Source organism: Periophthalmus magnuspinnatus, chromosome 21 (genome assembly GCF_009829125.3).
Source record: "Periophthalmus magnuspinnatus isolate fPerMag1 chromosome 21, fPerMag1.2.pri, whole genome shotgun sequence".
In the NCBI taxonomy this organism is placed as follows: Eukaryota; Metazoa; Chordata; class Actinopteri; order Gobiiformes; family Gobiidae; genus Periophthalmus; species Periophthalmus magnuspinnatus.
This window is the reverse complement of record NC_047146.1, coordinates 21,798,059-21,815,896: the sequence shown is the minus strand read 5'-3', so window position 1 is coordinate 21,815,896 and position 17,838 is coordinate 21,798,059. Positions and strand designations below refer to the sequence as shown.

At 38.7% G+C, this 17,838-nt stretch overlaps 1 protein-coding gene across 1 annotated transcript in view; it reads right to left on the bottom strand.

Moving 5' to 3' along the window:
- The window catches only part of abca12 (ATP-binding cassette, sub-family A (ABC1), member 12), a 55,505-nt gene that overhangs the window by 3,986 nt on the left and 33,681 nt on the right, over nucleotides 1-17,838 (bottom strand). Inside the window, exons 51-65 of the mRNA XM_033986482.2 lie at nucleotides 16,075-16,204; nucleotides 15,323-15,569; nucleotides 13,476-13,559; nucleotides 12,564-12,648; nucleotides 12,328-12,455; nucleotides 11,995-12,082; nucleotides 11,765-11,873; nucleotides 10,268-10,322; nucleotides 8,116-8,293; nucleotides 7,549-7,664; nucleotides 6,251-6,413; nucleotides 5,467-5,720; nucleotides 4,648-4,852; nucleotides 4,001-4,110; nucleotides 903-1,053 (exon numbers count right to left, since the gene is read on the bottom strand). Coding sequence (XP_033842373.1) covers nucleotides 903-1,053; nucleotides 4,001-4,110; nucleotides 4,648-4,852; nucleotides 5,467-5,720; nucleotides 6,251-6,413; nucleotides 7,549-7,664; nucleotides 8,116-8,293; nucleotides 10,268-10,322; nucleotides 11,765-11,873; nucleotides 11,995-12,082; nucleotides 12,328-12,455; nucleotides 12,564-12,648; nucleotides 13,476-13,559; nucleotides 15,323-15,569; nucleotides 16,075-16,204 — 2,103 coding nt within the window. The remainder of the gene's footprint in view (nucleotides 1-902; nucleotides 1,054-4,000; nucleotides 4,111-4,647; nucleotides 4,853-5,466; nucleotides 5,721-6,250; nucleotides 6,414-7,548; nucleotides 7,665-8,115; nucleotides 8,294-10,267; nucleotides 10,323-11,764; nucleotides 11,874-11,994; nucleotides 12,083-12,327; nucleotides 12,456-12,563; nucleotides 12,649-13,475; nucleotides 13,560-15,322; nucleotides 15,570-16,074; nucleotides 16,205-17,838) is intronic.

Genomic DNA, 17,838 nt, shown 5'->3' with positions numbered 1-17,838 from the left:
CACAACATGCAACAGTCTTTGGAGAGATCAAAATCAAAACATTTTGCTTGGTGCATTCTGTAATAAAAGCCTTTACCGTCACCTTTGATGCAACACCTCATTACGCTTGACACAACCATGTCAATGTGAAATGACCCCATTAGAGCCTGTCTCATTATGTGTAGCTAGGGAACAGTGATGCCACATAAGAGGGGCTCCATGTATAACGCCATCTTTGTGAATTAGGCTGACGCAAATGCACTGGTCATTATAACCATTGTTTTCTGTGTTTGCATCTGTGACACAAGGCCATTACTGATGATGTAAAAGTGCTCATAAAGACCGATCCTCAGTGTGCATGCATGAATTTTATGTGTATTTTATTGTAACTGAATGTGCGAACCTTGAATACAATTACTTGGATAAATCAGACACTAAACAAGGAGCTTTTGTGCAACTGTATTCTATAATGTGAAGTTGTATCCAATAGAGCAGATCACACTGTCACCAGGAGCAGAAAGAAAGAAAGGCTCACTCGGTAATCACCAAAGAAACAAGACTGATTAGTCTTCAGGATGATAAATGGGATGAATGGGGCTGGAGTGACAGATCCCCTCATCAACAACAAATCGTTTAAATGTAAATTTGTAGACGACGAAAGCACACGGTATCAGCTTGATTCTGAAGTTCGGAGTGCACTAGTTGACAAGAGAGAGGTTTTTATATTTTGAGACAGTTTAGAGCTTTCGCTGCACATCATTCAACACTTCACACACCCGCCTCCATTCACTATTCACCGGAGCATTAGCAGGCACTAGTCCTGCAGTGGAAGTGCACTTTTGAATTTCTATCTGATCTGGTGTCATTTGGTAGATGGTGCTGTCACTGGGTTTTTGAAACATGGCACAGAGTCTCTGCCTTACCCCGGGTATGTCTCTCTTTGAAATGCCATGGAGGCGAGAGTAAAAGTACAAGTGCTCCTCTCCCGTCAGCAGATCGTCCAGGGAGTCCACTTGAGGACAATATCCAATGTTCACTCCCTGGTTACGGCACTCCATTATATCCACCAGGCGTCTGTGGGGAAAACAAAGATTACATTAAACATACTGGGTACATGGAAAAACATTAAGAATGTTCCTATGGGCATGTCTACTTCAGTGTGTTATTGTTACCATCAAAGCCCAAGCACAGTTTATAGATTTAAAGAAGGTTCACAAGGATGTTATTCTCAATTATGTGAATTATAAAATCGCTGTTAAGTATCATCACTTTAACAGAAGTACACTGTGTTATGTGCTGTCACAATGTACGTAATGGTGGTTTTCAGATTCAAGAATGTGATGATGTCATACTGGGGGGCAAGAGCAAGTTTTTCCCAATGATTACATTGTACTTTGTAATGAAATATTTAAAAGTTAAATTTATAAATGCTGAACTTGGTCATTTTGATTAGTAACTACATCCTAGAACTCGTTCTACTTCTGTCAGGATCCCAGTTTTTCCCTGTGTGTTCCTGCGCTGTCTCCCCCCTCCCTCTGTCTCCGTGTCTCAATAAGCCAAATGCACCTTTTGAAGGGTCCCTTCGAAGTACTCTTCAAAGTGTAGATTGAAGGTTCCGGTCGAGAATCTGCCCTCCTCAGTGTAGCCGCCATCTTGCTGAAGTGGGACAGGTCTACAACACGGACCGCACTTGTACCGCTGTCTTTGAGCGTACGATGCGTACATTACGTACCTTATTTTTTAATGATGTATTATTTAATAGAAGAAAAGTCAAGATGTCGTCGTCATCACAGCCGTTTCTGTCATGACGCCCGTTTGTCCCTGTCCTCCCGTGCTCTCTACCCCTCCCTGACCTTTCTGCCCGGAGCTGGGCGGAGTTCGAGACTTCTCCGCACGCACCTGGAGCGCATCAGCATAATCACCGCCACCTGCTGCTGAGTACTTGAGGGCTCGGCAGAGTACACTCGGCGCCAGACCGTCCGCGTGTAAACGTGAATGTTCCAGCATAGTTTTGTATCTTGTTACCTGCCTGCTCAGCTCTCATCCTGGATTTTTGCCTCCCTTTCCAGACTCCTGCCTTCGCCCGCTTCTGCACCTGCCTCTACGCTCCGACTCCAGCCTCCGTCCGCTCCTGCACCCGCCTCTACTCTCCGGTACCGTCAACTCCCTCTGCTCTGCCTGTCCTGGTCTCTGGCGTCCCGCCTGCCTCTGACTCTGGGTCCCGCTTCCTGGACTACGCCGGTCCCGCTTGTCCTGGTCTCGTCTCCGTCTCCCTCGTCACTCCGGCCCCGGCTTCCCGCTCCCGACCCGCTCTCCGTCCGTCTCGTCTGCCTCCTGCTTCCCGGATCCTTGTACTTGTTGTTAGACTGTTTAAGACTACTTGTATAATAAACACTGTAACCTTGCCCCGAGTCTGCACCTCTTGGTCCTTCCCGCACCCGTTACGACAGTTTCTTTTTTTTTTAGATTGAATATCAATAGGCAATTATAACGTTCAAGGTGATTTTTTTCTCATTTGTAGCTACTTCACAACTTTAAAGGGTTAACAAAATATACCTTGTGAAAATGTAATAACAGAGACAGAGGTAAAAATATCATTTTCACATTCATAGTCTATAAACCAGAGAACACTGATTAGTTGTACATAAAGTGGGATATTGCAGTTTAACAATTCGGTATTTTGGCCAGTGTCTACACCACTTTAAAAACAGTAGAGGGCACGGTTTCCCTTCTATGCCGTCCCAGTTCTTTTCATCTTATTATTGTAAAGTATTTTCTAGCAGTGCAGCGCTACATCAAACTAATATCTTGATTTACTAACACTAAAGTAAATGGCACGTGCCCACGAGGGGCGCAGACCTATGGAATGTACCGGAACTCATGAAGATTTTGTGCACGTCTCAGGACTCTCTTCTGTCCTTTCCGGAGAGTCCGTTGCTTCATTGTTCACTTTACCTGTGTGGATCATTAAACCTTCTGACTTTATGTTTCTCTTGGTCTTTGACGCTTACAATAGAAACAAACATTCTTACATTATTCTTATTGCAGTAATAATTTCTAATGATAATAATGTCTTCTTATTGTCTAGCAATAACTGCACATTCCTTTATTCCATGCAACTCCCCTCCTTTTTAATCATCAAACACACGGCCTGTACTTATCTTTTTTCAGATTTAACAGTTTCATGTCGCTCTGTTGTAGATGAGGTAAACCAGTACGAACATTTGAACGTATATTGCGCAGCGGACTCCATTTTCTTCTGTTTCTTGCGTAGTCGCGGTGCATGATGGGATATAGAAGTGCGTGAAGTGTGCACGCATGCACGCTTCAGTTACGTCCGATCTCCATGGAAACGGTGGAAAGGGAAGGGCAGGTTTGTCGGGCGCATTCAGTAGGGTGCGTTGAAATGGGACAGCCCTTGTCGCACCGGAAATTACATAACTGCCCTTCGATGCACACTTCAAATGGTGATCCTAAGGCCAGTTTGGCGAATTGGGACACGGCCTGTGTCTGTGTGCCTCGAGCTGTGTGGAGAGCCTGGCACCACCCTCACCAACGGTTACCACCCACTACTCACCTGCAGCCCATCACCAATCAAGCTACAACCTCTGGACAACAAAGAGTCTGCTCATTTCTCCACATGCTGCCAGATTGTCAGTTTAGCCTCCCCTGGTTTTATACTGCTTGGCCTAGTTTGCTTCATTGTGTTTTTTGGAGTACTTGGTTTGTTTTTTCTTGTCTTCTTCAGAACCCGTCTTTTGGGCCCACCGATCACCTCAGCCTCCGACCCAGCTCCCAACACCCACCCTTTGCATTGTCTTTGTAACAAACCCCGTTAATTTTTTGAGTCCTGCGTCTGCCTCTTTTGACCCACCAGTCGTTACAACAACTTCAACAAAAGTCTGCACAATAACAATATTCATTGTAGCTGACCCTCATCTGTATTAAATATTATTGGCCTATAGAATGTTGTGTTGAAATCTGAAACCCAGCAGTACAAAGATGTGTAAAGAGAAATTACCCATCTCTGTCTCTGATCTGTGCTGTGCCATCCGTGGGGCTGACATCTCCTGTCAACATCTTAAAGGTGGTTGTTTTTCCTGCTCCATTCACTCCCAGTAGACCAAAGCACTGTGGACAGAGAATTGTCCGTAAATACAGCATTGTAGTAATTACACCTAGGGCTTGGAAATTTAATAAAAAAAAAAAAAAGAATCATAATTTTCTTTTTCATATTGATTGATCATGATTGTATATTCCATTTTATTTTGTCTAAAAAAAAATGAATGTACTTTCAAAATGTATATTCTGAACTTCAGCAATACAGACTTTTAATGAATGCCATTTAACACAAAAATATATAAATATTTAAACTATAACGGATAAGCGCAAGAAAATACATGGATAGATGGATATTTAAACTACAATCCACATGCTTTTACTGAGGATCGGTAGTAAACCTCTCAATTAAAAAGACCCAGTAAATCACTGGGAATTAATTGTACAGTTATAGATACGCCTGAACAACTTTGTAACATTCAAAAATGTAACTGTACAAGACATTTTTGAATCAAACATTTGAGTAGTGGTTTTGCCTTTCTTTGAATGTGGTCTGAACCTGGTAAAAAAAAAAAAAACAGTGTGTGTGAAGTGTGTTTGTTTTCTCACTTCTCCAGCAGGAACGCCCAGGGACAGCTTCTTCACAGCAGGGACCTTCTTGTTGAGGTGTTGATAGACCTTTGTTAGTTGGTTCACTTGCAGCACATCTGAGCTCGCTGCTCCACTGGACACCCGCAGGTGCTCAGCAGCCACATCCTCATCCTCCTCTACACAAGGCACAAGAGGCACTGGCTTTCTTCTTAGAATCAGACCTCTGAGAAAACAACAGCATGGTTTTTCTAAAATCATTATTAAAGTGTATGCCTCCAGAAGGAAAACAGGGATCTTTTTGTTCAGAAGAAAATTGAGTACTTATATATTTCAGAGTAAAACAAAATTCAGAATAAAATATTTTCCCCAAAGAATCATGGGGAAGATATGTTTTATCACCTTTTATGTTTTGACTTCATTGACAGAATAGAAATCAGTGTGGAGGTAAAGAGTAGAGTGAGACATGAAGAAATTGTCTGAGCCCATTTTACAATACTGAGGACGACACATAGCTTTGTAATGGCCGAACTCCTTGGCTATTTATGGTTGATGTAAAATTAGGACATATGCTTTAACTATAAATAACTAAAAACATCCCCGTAATATCTTTTGAAGGCCCTCAAAATTTCTGTTATGAAAGGAAAAATGCATACAGCTGAAACCCATTACAGGAGCAGCACGTCTCAAATGCAGAATTCTCAACTAAACCAACATGAATGAACCAGTAAATAAATTCAGTTGCTTGCATAAGTTGAAAAGAGCAGTTGTTAAAACATTTGAATGATAAATAAACCAAGAAACATTATTGACATTGGCTGAATGCTTGTTGCAACTGACCTGATTTTGCGTAGGATGTACTTGTTCAACAATAGTCGCAGCGTGAAGAAGACAACTCCCTGAATGAAGGAGGAGATCATCATCCAGCCCAAGGCCTCGGTGGAGAAGGGGTCCTTATACGCATCAATACCATAACCACTCAGCAGCTGCACTTGGATGTTCATTCGCGCTAACTCCAAAAGCCCATTACCGAAGTTGAACTGAGGGAAGATTAGGAAGGCATCGCTCAGCCTGTCAAAGATGACTTTTAGGCTCTGGGGAGGAAAAACAAAACAGCATTAAAGAACAGAGTCAAAGATAAATGTATTATCCTGTATTATATAACAACATAAGGGTAGAATAAAAAAACAAACAAACACTTTTTTGCCATCTGGCAAAAGTTCTATAAAATTCAAATATAACACCCAGACCTGGCTGGTTTAGACTTAAAACATTAAAGACACAAGTGGAAGTTCAAACAAGGTATCTCAGGGCAAAAGAAAGGAGATTTAAGAGCCTCTGAAAGGGACCCGCACTGGATTGATTTTTTTTTAATTTTTTGACTGACCTATTGGAGTTTCAAGACAAAACAATCTCTAAGTTTTACACTCAAAACAAAGAGAGTGACAGTGGGGTAGTAGACTCAGATAACAATAGACCCAAATCAAATTTACCGTGACTTTTCTATTCAATTTGAACTTGTGGACTATAATATTGTGTAATCTTAGTTCACATTTACACATCGAAACAGATGTACCTGATAACAGTGAGTGCACTTTATAGTAAGCCATATAATATCTCAAACCTCAATATTTTGCTGTGTAATCTGCCCCATGAAGTAGAGGATGGAAGTCGGTATGATGGTGTTGACGGTGAGGAAGAGATTGATGCAAACATAGGTGATGAAGGCCATCTCTGCATCTTTGAACACGCTGGACAAGAGATACATCCACGGAAAGGTAGAAAACCTAGAGGAAAATGAGCACAAGAAATCTTAAAAATATGACAGTTATTTACAGTCTTACATTTCACAGAAAAATAAATGACGCTGCCTTGTTTCAGAATGGGCCATTCTGATGTCTATAAGCTACATAGAAAAGCTGATGAAAATAGGCACCATAGACCACTGAAAATGAGGGAAATTTCAGAAAAATACCACTGTGCAGACTCTGCGGAGGGTAAACATTCAGTCCTGGCACCAAATAAGATGAAGATAAATCACTTCTGCCTTTATTCCCTTGGTGGCAAAACATCCTTTTTCCCTTTTTGTTTTTCTGTCTTTTTCTTTCACATAATCGACTTGTTCGCTTGATTGGGGTGCCCGGGTCGGTCCGACAGAGAGGATAAGACACAAAGGAGGAGTGAGTTAAAAAGAGACGATAGGTGGTGTGTGGAGAAAGCAGACATGAGCCACAAACACAAACAGAGCCTGACAAAGACAAAGCATCGCGGTGGCGTGCCCAAAAAAGGTGCTTGGTCGGCAGACGCTGGGTGCCAAGCTATGACAGGAGACAGAAGTGGGGAGGCTGCAGACCGGACCAGGTGTGAGTGCACTGACAGATGGAGCACTGTGATTATTCATTGCTTGGGAAAAAGACATCTGTCTGATAGATGAGAGGCAGAATGCTGTTGGCCTGCAAAAATGTAGGGCTCAGGACAGGCACCAAAGCAACAGCACAAGCCCTACATATGCTGTAGAGGTATTTTGATGTGTGATTTCATTGTAAATTTTGGTGTTGATATCAATTACAGTAAGAGAGCAGGAGCACCTAAATGATACTTTAAACAGTATAACTAATGTTTTGCTCTGTGTTTCAATAACATTTCTTGATTTGTGAAACATTCAAATAAAATTATTAATTTGTGAGTATCAGATATTAAAGAAAACAAGACATACATACAAGATGTTTAGATTATGACATACAATAGAGAATTACTTATTATATAAATGCAACTATACTACAACTAGCTAACAAAATTATTGACCTAATTTAATTATATTGTAACATTCTGGGCATCTCTGCCATACAGCTGCTACCACAACCAGGTCCTGCATAAATGGAAGAAAATGGATTGGATTTAAATATTTATTTTGAAACTCACCCGAAAAGAACCAGAAGCATAGTAACTGCTGCCAAATTCTGACGTTCGGTAAAAGCTGGTACTTGGAACGCTGCAATCACTCCAACTGTCAGAGCCACAGGGATCAAATAGATGACCTGTAAAAAGGCAAGGATAAAATCCAGTTTATATTATTTATCCAATCAAGAAAATACAGATAATACAAATTTAAAAGACATTGTTTTGATATAAAAATCATAGAATAGTGCAATCATATGGAAATTTTGGCAATTTAGTTTTGAAAGCTACAGCCATTTTGTCACAAAATCTTGTTACTTCACTGAATAGAATCATTGAGACCACTGAAAGTGAAATGCAAGGGAAAATTGTAAACAAGGAATATGCAAAAATGGAATGACTATGACTTTAGTTTAAAGTAAAAAAAAAAAAAAAAAAAAAAAAAAAAAAAAACAGTAGCAAGCCAAAAACTACAAAAATATTCAAACTGAGCCAAACTACTACTAGTCCTTTTTTGTAGTGTGAGGTATAATTTGTCTAAAAAGTGTGATTAACTGAATCAGTCCTTGTTTAATCAGACCAGTACTTTACCATGTCATAGAAGAAGTTGACAGCCCAGTAGAATGGCTCACTGACTCCAGCGATGTGCTGCAGCCTCTTGGAACCACTGTGATGTTCATTGACCTCGTAGATGGCGAAGCTGGCAGTGGTGATGGAGTACCCTGCCAGGATGCACAGAGCTACCATGATCTGAAGCATGCCTTGGACACTGAGATGCAGACAAGATGGATGTGTGAGATTTAATGTTGTAGAAATGATGGGAAGCACAAGAGACACACAATTAGGGTCTTCTCCCATTTCACCTGCCATGTCCAATTTGTGATACATGCCGTTAAAAAAATTGAAATAAAAATACAATGCAACTTTTCTGTCTTGTTTGCCAGAAATGTCCCAGAGTATAGTATTAAACTCCATGTGTGTTATTGCTCAAAACATATCTAAGAAAATTCTTACTGTGTGCAGGGTTGCCTGTCCACAGAACTTAAATTGGCCTGGCAGCGCCACCTGCTTGTCTCAATGGAGATAGATAAGTTTAATGACCTGCACTATGGAACATTCCAGGTAAAGCAATAACATCTCTGTGGACACAAGCAGGTGTTTGTCCTCTACCAGAAAAATGGCAAATTCTATTAGCATCTCTTTTAGATATTTGAAAAAACTATTGGCTGTAAAGTTGACAAAAATACAAATTAAGATGCTTTGCTTATTTCTGTGTAGCACCAGTAATTCACATGCATTTTTACTTCATTTTAGTCAGAAAATGATCTTAAACATTGTAAAATGTGCAATGTTTACTAGTTTAAATCAAATATAATATATAATTAAGCTGTCGTAGGACACAGTATGTGCAAAATGTCAGTGTGAATAAATGATTGGAATAAATCAACATATCGCCAAAATTACTGTATTTGAACCTTTGGACATGCTGTTAGTATGTACACTGGCAAACGTTCGACAGCACTACGACACTATTGTCATTATGTTTCTTGTGTTTAAAGTACTTGACGGTACTCATGGTGATTCACAAGATGAGGCAACCCGACGTAATAAAAGCATCACATTTTAGACTATAGCAACCAATTATAATACCCCCCCTGCTGTGACCCGGCTCATTTGAACTATTCCTGTGGCTTGCAATAAACAGAATTTCATTAATATATATGCAGCTGGGTCATAAGAGTTGTATTTGGCTCCTTTGTTTTGACTAGATAATGGTATTGGTTGACACAGTGAGTCTAAATTCACAGCGGAATTTCTGAATAGTGACTGGGCTCGTAGTGAGCTGCTAGGCTTACAACGCAGTCCATTGGGGACCACAGACAAAGAGGCAGACTTTGATTCATCACTGCATCCTGTCCTCCAAATAACAAACTGCCTGTGTACAACATTTACAATATAAATGGCATTCTGTCATTGAAAGCCTACAAAAGAAAGTGCATTAACACTGTTTTACTGAGAAAGAGGGGAAAGCCTGAATATGTGGTGGGCATTCGAAAGAAAGTGCAAAGAATAGCAGACAACAGGTACTGAGTAAGCTTTTAGCCAGGATGCCTTGGTCTCAGGGGTACAGCTACCACATTGTGGGATTTACTGTAATAAGCAAACTATAGATTTAGCAGCAGCCAAATCAATACATTAACTACAAAGCACAAGCCCCTAGAGGAATGGGGAGGTATAGGGCACTCAGAGGGTGGACTATAGTTTGTAACAGGATAATTGCAAAAATAGGGTCCAGTTACAAGAGTCTAGTGATACTATTGAAAGTCAACTGAAGTATATTTGATCAGGTTTGAAGTGCCAGTACACACATACATCACTGTGAGTAATATGTTTTTGTATCCAGTGTATACAAAATATTTAACTGAACATCAACAGCTATTTTCGGTATGTTTTAGGAAGCAGGGTGCAATCAATCCACCTCCCTGCCACCTTCAGGGTAAACACACATTATATCAGGAGGCTAATCAATAGTGCGAACCCCGAGAAATCCATTTGCTAAATCAGATATGGGTAAATACCTGTGCACTGCCCTGAAACTACTTTGACTTTGATGCTACAAATTAAGTTTATAATCAGTTAGTTTATAACAGTATCATAACATTAAGTAAAAGATTTAGAATTGTAGATAAAAAGTGAATTCTCCCTTTGGTTGGAAAATATTCTGCCATTAGATTACGCTTACATTGAATCTTCATCATCTCGTCGCCCAAAGTAGGGATGACTGGAAACTGAAATGGCTGTAACAGAAGAAATAGTGTTTAGTTAGCAAGAAAAAACAAAGAAGGCAATTCTTCAACACAGGAACCAAATGAGCAATGATGCTCTTTTAGCCTGGGACACAGTCAATTGAAAAATAAAGTACACGATGATTTCATTTGCCAGTGCACACAAAGGAAATTGAATTTTCTTTTATCATTTTCTGCTCACATCCACAGTCCCCTGCATGTGCCTGCTCTCAGTGCGAGATCACCCAAGGCTTGTAGCTTTGAACACACTCGAACCGCACAGCATTTTTTGAGAAAATTATGCTTTTCAGGAACAGGTTAATCAGAATATGCGTCTACAGTAATTTGAATTAGGTGGCACAAAACACAACCCATTAAATATAGTGTCACAATTTAAAAGACAATTTACATTCGTTTTTAAGGACACAATAACATTTTAGTAATTTGAGTTACAGTACAATCTAAAGTATATATTGCAGTTGTACTTCCATTTTCTCACAAACAACTGATGTAAGTCTACACTGTTAAATTTAAAACTTTCTCAAATTATGTTTTTCTCCACATAACTTTTGGAATATTGGCTAATTAAACAAACTTTACATCCCCTGAGTGGTGAGTGGGAGACAGATTTTCAATAAAAATGTGGCGCAGTAGTGTAGCGCTATGTCTGTAGCAGCAGGTAATGCAATATAATTTGTACATAGAGACTAAAAATAAAAATCCCATAGGACAGTTCCCATTCTGGCTTATATATGTGCGCACTATAGTAAAGGGAATAGTGTTAGATAGATAACCATAGCCACAAAAATCTGTATCTCACTGGACTTCCACCCCCGGTCTCCAAGTCCAAGTTATGAGTTCAGGGGTAACATTCAAATTACTTTTTACACCCCACCCTGAGGCACTTGTTATCATCAACTACTTTAAAACACAGGCTGTTTATTTTTGTGAGTGTTTCATTGTGTGTGTGTGTGTGTGTGTGTGTTTATGTGTGTGCATGCACTAAATGCTTGCAGGCAGATGGTCAGGGTGATACACAGAGCTGAAACAGTAGTGAAAACGTGGGCCAGCCTCATTCTCTTTAGCACAGCTCCCCAGAGTAAAGCATTCATCAGTATTCTTCATGCATAGAGGAATGTGGCATGGAGGACGCACAGCACCCCCTGGCTTTAAAGCAGTGAAGTGAACCGTGAGTAAACGTGCTTAAGATTCAGTCAACAACTGCTTCTTCGAGTGCACTACTTTTAATCAGGCCAATCTAATGCAAGAAGGTAGGAAATATTAAGCGATATGGGTACAGCGAGACTTGTGTCAAATTTACATGACTAATTAAATCAATATATAATTGTAGTCAGTTTATTATACATTTTTAATTCATGAGATCTTTCCCATGTCCTAATAAAAAAGTTTGAGGTTCATTTTATAGAATTTGTATTATTACATTATAAACTTACCATATTGGGTTGGATCCTTGTCTGCAGGAATATTGGCGCGTAGTATAAAGTTGTTCATGCTACTTAAGTATGCTGGCATGGTGTGGTGGCCCTCGGGATTGAACCAGACCTACCCCCCAAACAAATATATATAGGTAGCATACACTGAAATAATAGTCATTATAACAACTAAAAAATAGAATATAAGGTCATTGTTTAAAAAAAAAAAAAAAAAAGTAAATTCACATTACCTTAGATAGAGTGCGATTCTTGGGCACAGTTTTCACATCCATTTGTAGGTTTGATGGAAGCGGCAATCCAAAATCATAGCCACCATACCTTACAAACAAAAAGTACAAACAGCAATGATTCAGCACAGTATAGTAGCAGATACACCTGTCAAGCACAATAATACCACAACCTAATGAAAAATAATTATGTCCAAGAAACTGTATCCTTTACATAATCAAAGGTCAAATATCTGAAGGTTGCAAGTAAATTTGACATAATGTGAATTCCTTGATTAGTTATAAAAGCAAATCTAACTATGTCATAAAACCAGTGCAATAAACAGCTTTAAAGACCTATTCCTGATGTAGTCGTCTGCAGTGGCCACCAGGTAGTTCTCCACTCTGAGGCCGGTCAGGTTGTAAACGATCTGAGACGAGGGGATTTTCTTATGAGGTGGGACGTAGCCTCCCGCTCCACAAACCTGCAGCGGACAGATGACAGTAAGTTACGACACAATAAAACAAGTGTGGACAGGCGTGTAAAAATGAAAATGCAAAGACGCAAACAAAGTCAAGTGGCTGAAACTCACCTCCTTCTCATGGACACATTTACAGAGGCTGAACTTTTGAGTGCCATTTGCCTCAATCCAAGATCCTGTACTTCTTGTGCACACCCTACAAAAAGAATTAAATAAGAAAGATAAGTTTGGTTTGAATATATACAAGTACATTTGCAAAAACAATGTGGGATATCATTTGTTAAATATAAATTAGATGTGGTATGCAATACATTGTTCAAAATGTTTGTTTTGAAGGTATGCAAAATTTAAATCTGTGAAAAAGCTGACAAAAAACTGAACTTGATTAAAAAAACAACAATAATAATAAAAAATAAACAGGTGTAATCTTCAAGTATAGACATAGTATAAAATGATGCACTTTTGGTCTTAATTTAAATTTGTGTGATACTTTAATCCCAACCAAGATACAGTATATATATACATATACAGTCAAGTCTCACATTTCTGATGGATTGTAAAAAATATTTTTAATTAGTTAATGGAATATGTAATGCCAGTCTATAGTTGATTCACAAAAAAGTACAGAAAACAAGACTCAGTGCAACAGAGGCATTGCTACAACACAAAAAAAAACCCTTCCTTTCAATCCGCATAGCCACAATCACAACATCCAAGCTCTTTATAGCAATCCATCCTCTTTTCATCCTGTTCATATTTTCCTTTGGTTTTGGTAAAAATGAGAATTTCAAAACAGCCCAAGGTCTGGTTCATGAGTGCCAACATTGATTTGAGTCTGGTAAGAGGGAAAATCTCTCTTATATACACAAGGTGTTTAAGGAATACCAATGATGCTTTGCTGCAGGGGTTCAATACACAAACAAAGCAGAGAATAAAGACGTGGAGCTGATGGGGCAAACAGTGGTAAACAAATGCACTGAAGAGATAGACACATGACATGGTATGACTTTGTTGGATACTCACTGGTCATTGGAGTTTTCAAGACAGGCGTTATCAAGACCAGGGAAGGATAGCATGGTGTCTGCCAGTTTACTCGAGTTCCGGCTACTGTTAACAAAACAATCAATGGCATTAATAAGTCAGTATTCAATATAATCAAGTTTTTTTTTGTTAGTTTGTAATACTTTTTTTGGAAATATATACATATTTTAGTCTATAATTGTAAAAACTGTCAAAGTGAATGTAGTGCATGATATTGGGGGGCGACAGTGGCTCAGTGGTTAGAGTGTTGGTCCCCCAACCCGAAGGTCCCGCTCGGACCAAGTTCTGTCGTTGTGTCCTTAGGCAAGACACTTCACCCACATTGCCTAGTATGAAAGTGGTGTGTGCTCGAATGATAGGTGGTGGTCGGAGGGGCCGATGGCGCAGATCGGCAGCTTCCATCAGTCTGCCCCAGGGCAGCTGTGGCTACAATAGTAGCTTACCATCACCAAGTGTGGAAATGAATGAATAATGACTATAGTGTAGTGCTTTGAGAGGCTTTGACAAGCCTGTAAAGCGCATTACAAGTGTAAGGCATTATTATTATTATAATTTAAACATTTTACAAAAGTTGGCTAAACTATCACTTTTAATGGGCAACTAAAATGACTAGGTGAACAGTGTTAATATTGTTTTCATATACTTGTGATAAATGAAAGTATAATAGATAAAGGTTTTAGACAAGATTGTAGAGAAATGTAAAACAAAGCCAGCTACTACTTGCATTGAGAATTGTTTTAATAGTAGTTGTTATCACCACATTCAATATTTTAAACAGGAACACTGCTGGTTAAAGTTGGGTTAAAATGGTCTTGAGAAAACAACAGTTCTATTCTCATACAAATTAGCACTATTACTTTCTGTTTTGCTAAATTTGTCCTTGATCCTGCATGCCGCATCTTAAGAATGAAGACATCTCACAAGCGCCTGACGCTCCTAATTTGGGCAGCTTTGATCTGGCTCCTCGGTCCTTCTCATCACAATCATCTCCTAACTCTTACTGGCTGTTTCTCCTTCTCCTTAAGGGTTGTCTGCCCTTCAACAAACTACAGCCTCACGCTCAAAACCCACTGGGCAAATCAAGATGCATCAGGCCTTCATTAAAGTTTCATCAGAATCAGACAGCTGTGGTGCAGTAATCACCTTCATGATTAAACTGTTGGAAAACTGTTTGATCTTTGGGGTTGACTGTCTCCCTCGGGACGGAGAGTGTAATTTTGGAGAAGGCCAAACATTGCAGCCCAAAACAGCATGCGAGCAAGACCCTCATAAGTGCAGAAAAACACATTAATTTACTGACACTTGGGAGACACCTGTACCTTTCGCTAAGAAAGAAAAAACACCTATAAATAAAACATTTTTTCCACCATCAAGTGAATAAATACTTATAGATTGTTATGGAGTTTCTGTGATAAATGTAGCATGTGGTTTCTTCTTATCATTATGTAATTGCACCCATAGCATTGTCAAGGCAGTGCTTTTCAGTGTTGATGAATTGCTACATCACTTGAAATCTTTTGATACGGTTTTAATTCAGTTAGTAAAATGTGCTTGAAAGAATTCTTGGAGTTCAAAAATCCTCTCGTTTTGAATCATTCTTTTCACACATAAATAGGACACAGTTGGTTGTGAATAGATTTAGAATGGTCTTAATCTTTACCAGAACTAGTATGAGACCAACATGGTATGAAACTACTATTTTGTGTTAAAAGGAAACAACATAATAACATAGATTAGAAACTACGGTAATATGGGCCCTTTAAATCAAGTTTGTACACTTTTCAAATGTCGTCTTGATCGTTTCAAAGTCTACTTTATTTCTCACTAACCTGAAGAATGAGTAGCTTGGTCCAATGTTGTAGAGTGCAGGGCTGAGTTCCAGTTCAGGATAGTGCTTGAGGTCGCTCTTGATGGTGCCCATTCCCATGGCAAACACCACAAACAGGACAGGGAGTAGGAGCTGAGAGATTAGACCCTTCCAGTCTCTGCGGCTGTGGTGGAACCGCTTGATTAGGATTGCCGTCAATTGCTGCCAGGCCAGCTTCACACCAGTCACAGTTTGGGTCCCAGTGAAACCTTAATAAATAATGTCAAAAAGCTTTAATGATGACATGAGAACAAATAGATAAAAATGCATCAATTACGTTACGTGATGTGATTTTACTCTGACTGAAACGTAGATTTTAGTTTTAGTTTTACCTAGTTTACAATTAGTTTGCTTATTATGGTTATTATGTATTTAATTGGTCAAGACACTGCATGTAAATGAACAGACAAAAAGATATATGCAAGTTAACACACACATTACAGCCATCCACTGTGCCACAATCTCTGTCACAAGCACACTCTCTGTCATACAGTGTACTTCAGCACTGGAGACAAGGTTTTATTCTATTTTATTCCTATTTTATTCTGAATTGCATCCTGGATTACATCTGGCACCGGGTTTAATCAACAACATTGAATACTATTGTGACAAAGTCATTTAGTTTTTGAGTTCATGGTTTGAAAATCACAAAAAATTAAGAACAAATAATATAACTAAACTAAATATATGTAAGAAATAAAAAAATTGACTTACAGACAGTGTCACCATAGTTGCTTTCCTCCGAGGCTGGATAGCTGTTTATGGAGTCAGTATCGGACACGTTTTCAGATATTGTCGGGAGATCACCATCACCTGCAGCGTCATGTGTCAAATGGAGAAACACCTATAGAGCAGAAAGACACTTAACATCTGTGCTTGTCCAACAATGCTCTGTATAAAGTTGAGATCATCACCTCCATTTGCATGGAATACTGTTAGTGACACATTTCATTACATTAAATAAAACACAAAAGGCAAAAATGGGCAATGGAGCAAATTGCTTTCTGGTTTGGTGCCTGGCTGCATAGAGGATTTAAAAACATTTAAAAAAATATATAAAATTTTCATGTTTTACAAGCCACTGTAGAACACTTTTAATCAGTTGGTGCAGTAGTTGTAATCAAGATTTAAATTTGATCAATTGTCCAGCCCTCCATTTTTTTATTCAGAATTATAAACTTTAAATTGTAAAACTTATGTCTGCAGCCTAATACTCCTGCCTTCAAATGATCATATTTTCCTGACTATAAGTCGCACTTTTTTTCATAGTTTGTCCAGGGGTGCAACTTATAATAATTTAACATATAAGTGGCATCTGAATATATTATTATAGTATATAATTTCACATCTTTGGTATTGTTACACTGACAACTGTGCGAGGGTACTCTGGGTTTGTGTACTAATATGACAGCCATGCGGAAGCTGCGCTTCATCTACTTCCAGAGGAGGCTGTGTTGTTCAAAAGGATGAAGAATTCAATGGATTTAGTGATTTGGAGTGAGAGTAAACTTGTTAACTTGTTTTTTTATCTAATGTTAACATACCAGACACGTATTCAGTTCTGTCTATGCTTCATGTAGCTGAATAAATATGTGCTATGTAACGGTTGATTATACATGTTACAGGTCACTTGTTTGACCAATAGATGGTGCTGGTGTATTTGTAATACCTGCAAGAAAATTTACTATGACTCGTTTTCATGTATACATTTCATATTTAATTTCCTCTTTTTTATTTCCCCTTTATTTATAAGACCATAAAAGGTGATAATTTTTCATTTGGAACAATATTGTAAATATTTGGTTTAGTTAGTTTAGTTTTGTCTAGTTTAAGGTTGTGAAATCTACTTCCTCTTTTCCGGTTCAGCCTTTTACGCTAATGCGAAGTCTTACCTGAGCACAAGTTAAAAAACAATTGAAAAGTAAAATATAAAGTTTTCAGTTCAGCGGTTTGTTTATTAGCAGGCCAAAGTGGTATGTATATTCAATTTTGTGTGTATATGTAGTATGAGCCAGAGCTTATGTTATATTTTATGTGTTTACTGTGGTCTTAATTCTTCATCACAGTTCACACCATAGAACTAGCAAACATCAGTGAAAAGAACTCTCGTGTCTCTCATGTTTGTGAACACAACGGCATATGTTACGTTAGCGCAGATATCTGATTAACTGTTAATATCTTACGTAAACATACCAGACACGTATTCAGTTCGTGGTCTATGTGTTACGTTAGTGTGCTGTACTGCTATTCAGCCTGTCTATTTTATTGTTATTATTATAACTTGCCTTTGAAGATAAAATGTCTGTTCTTGGTCTCGGATTTTGTAAAATAAATGTATCCTTATAGTCCAGCGCGAGTTATATATGTTTTTTTCTTCATTATTATGCATTTTTTTGCTCGTGCAACTTACTCCAGAGCGATATATAGTCTGGTAAATAAGGCATGTATTTTGTTATTATCAGGAAAAAATATTTATGG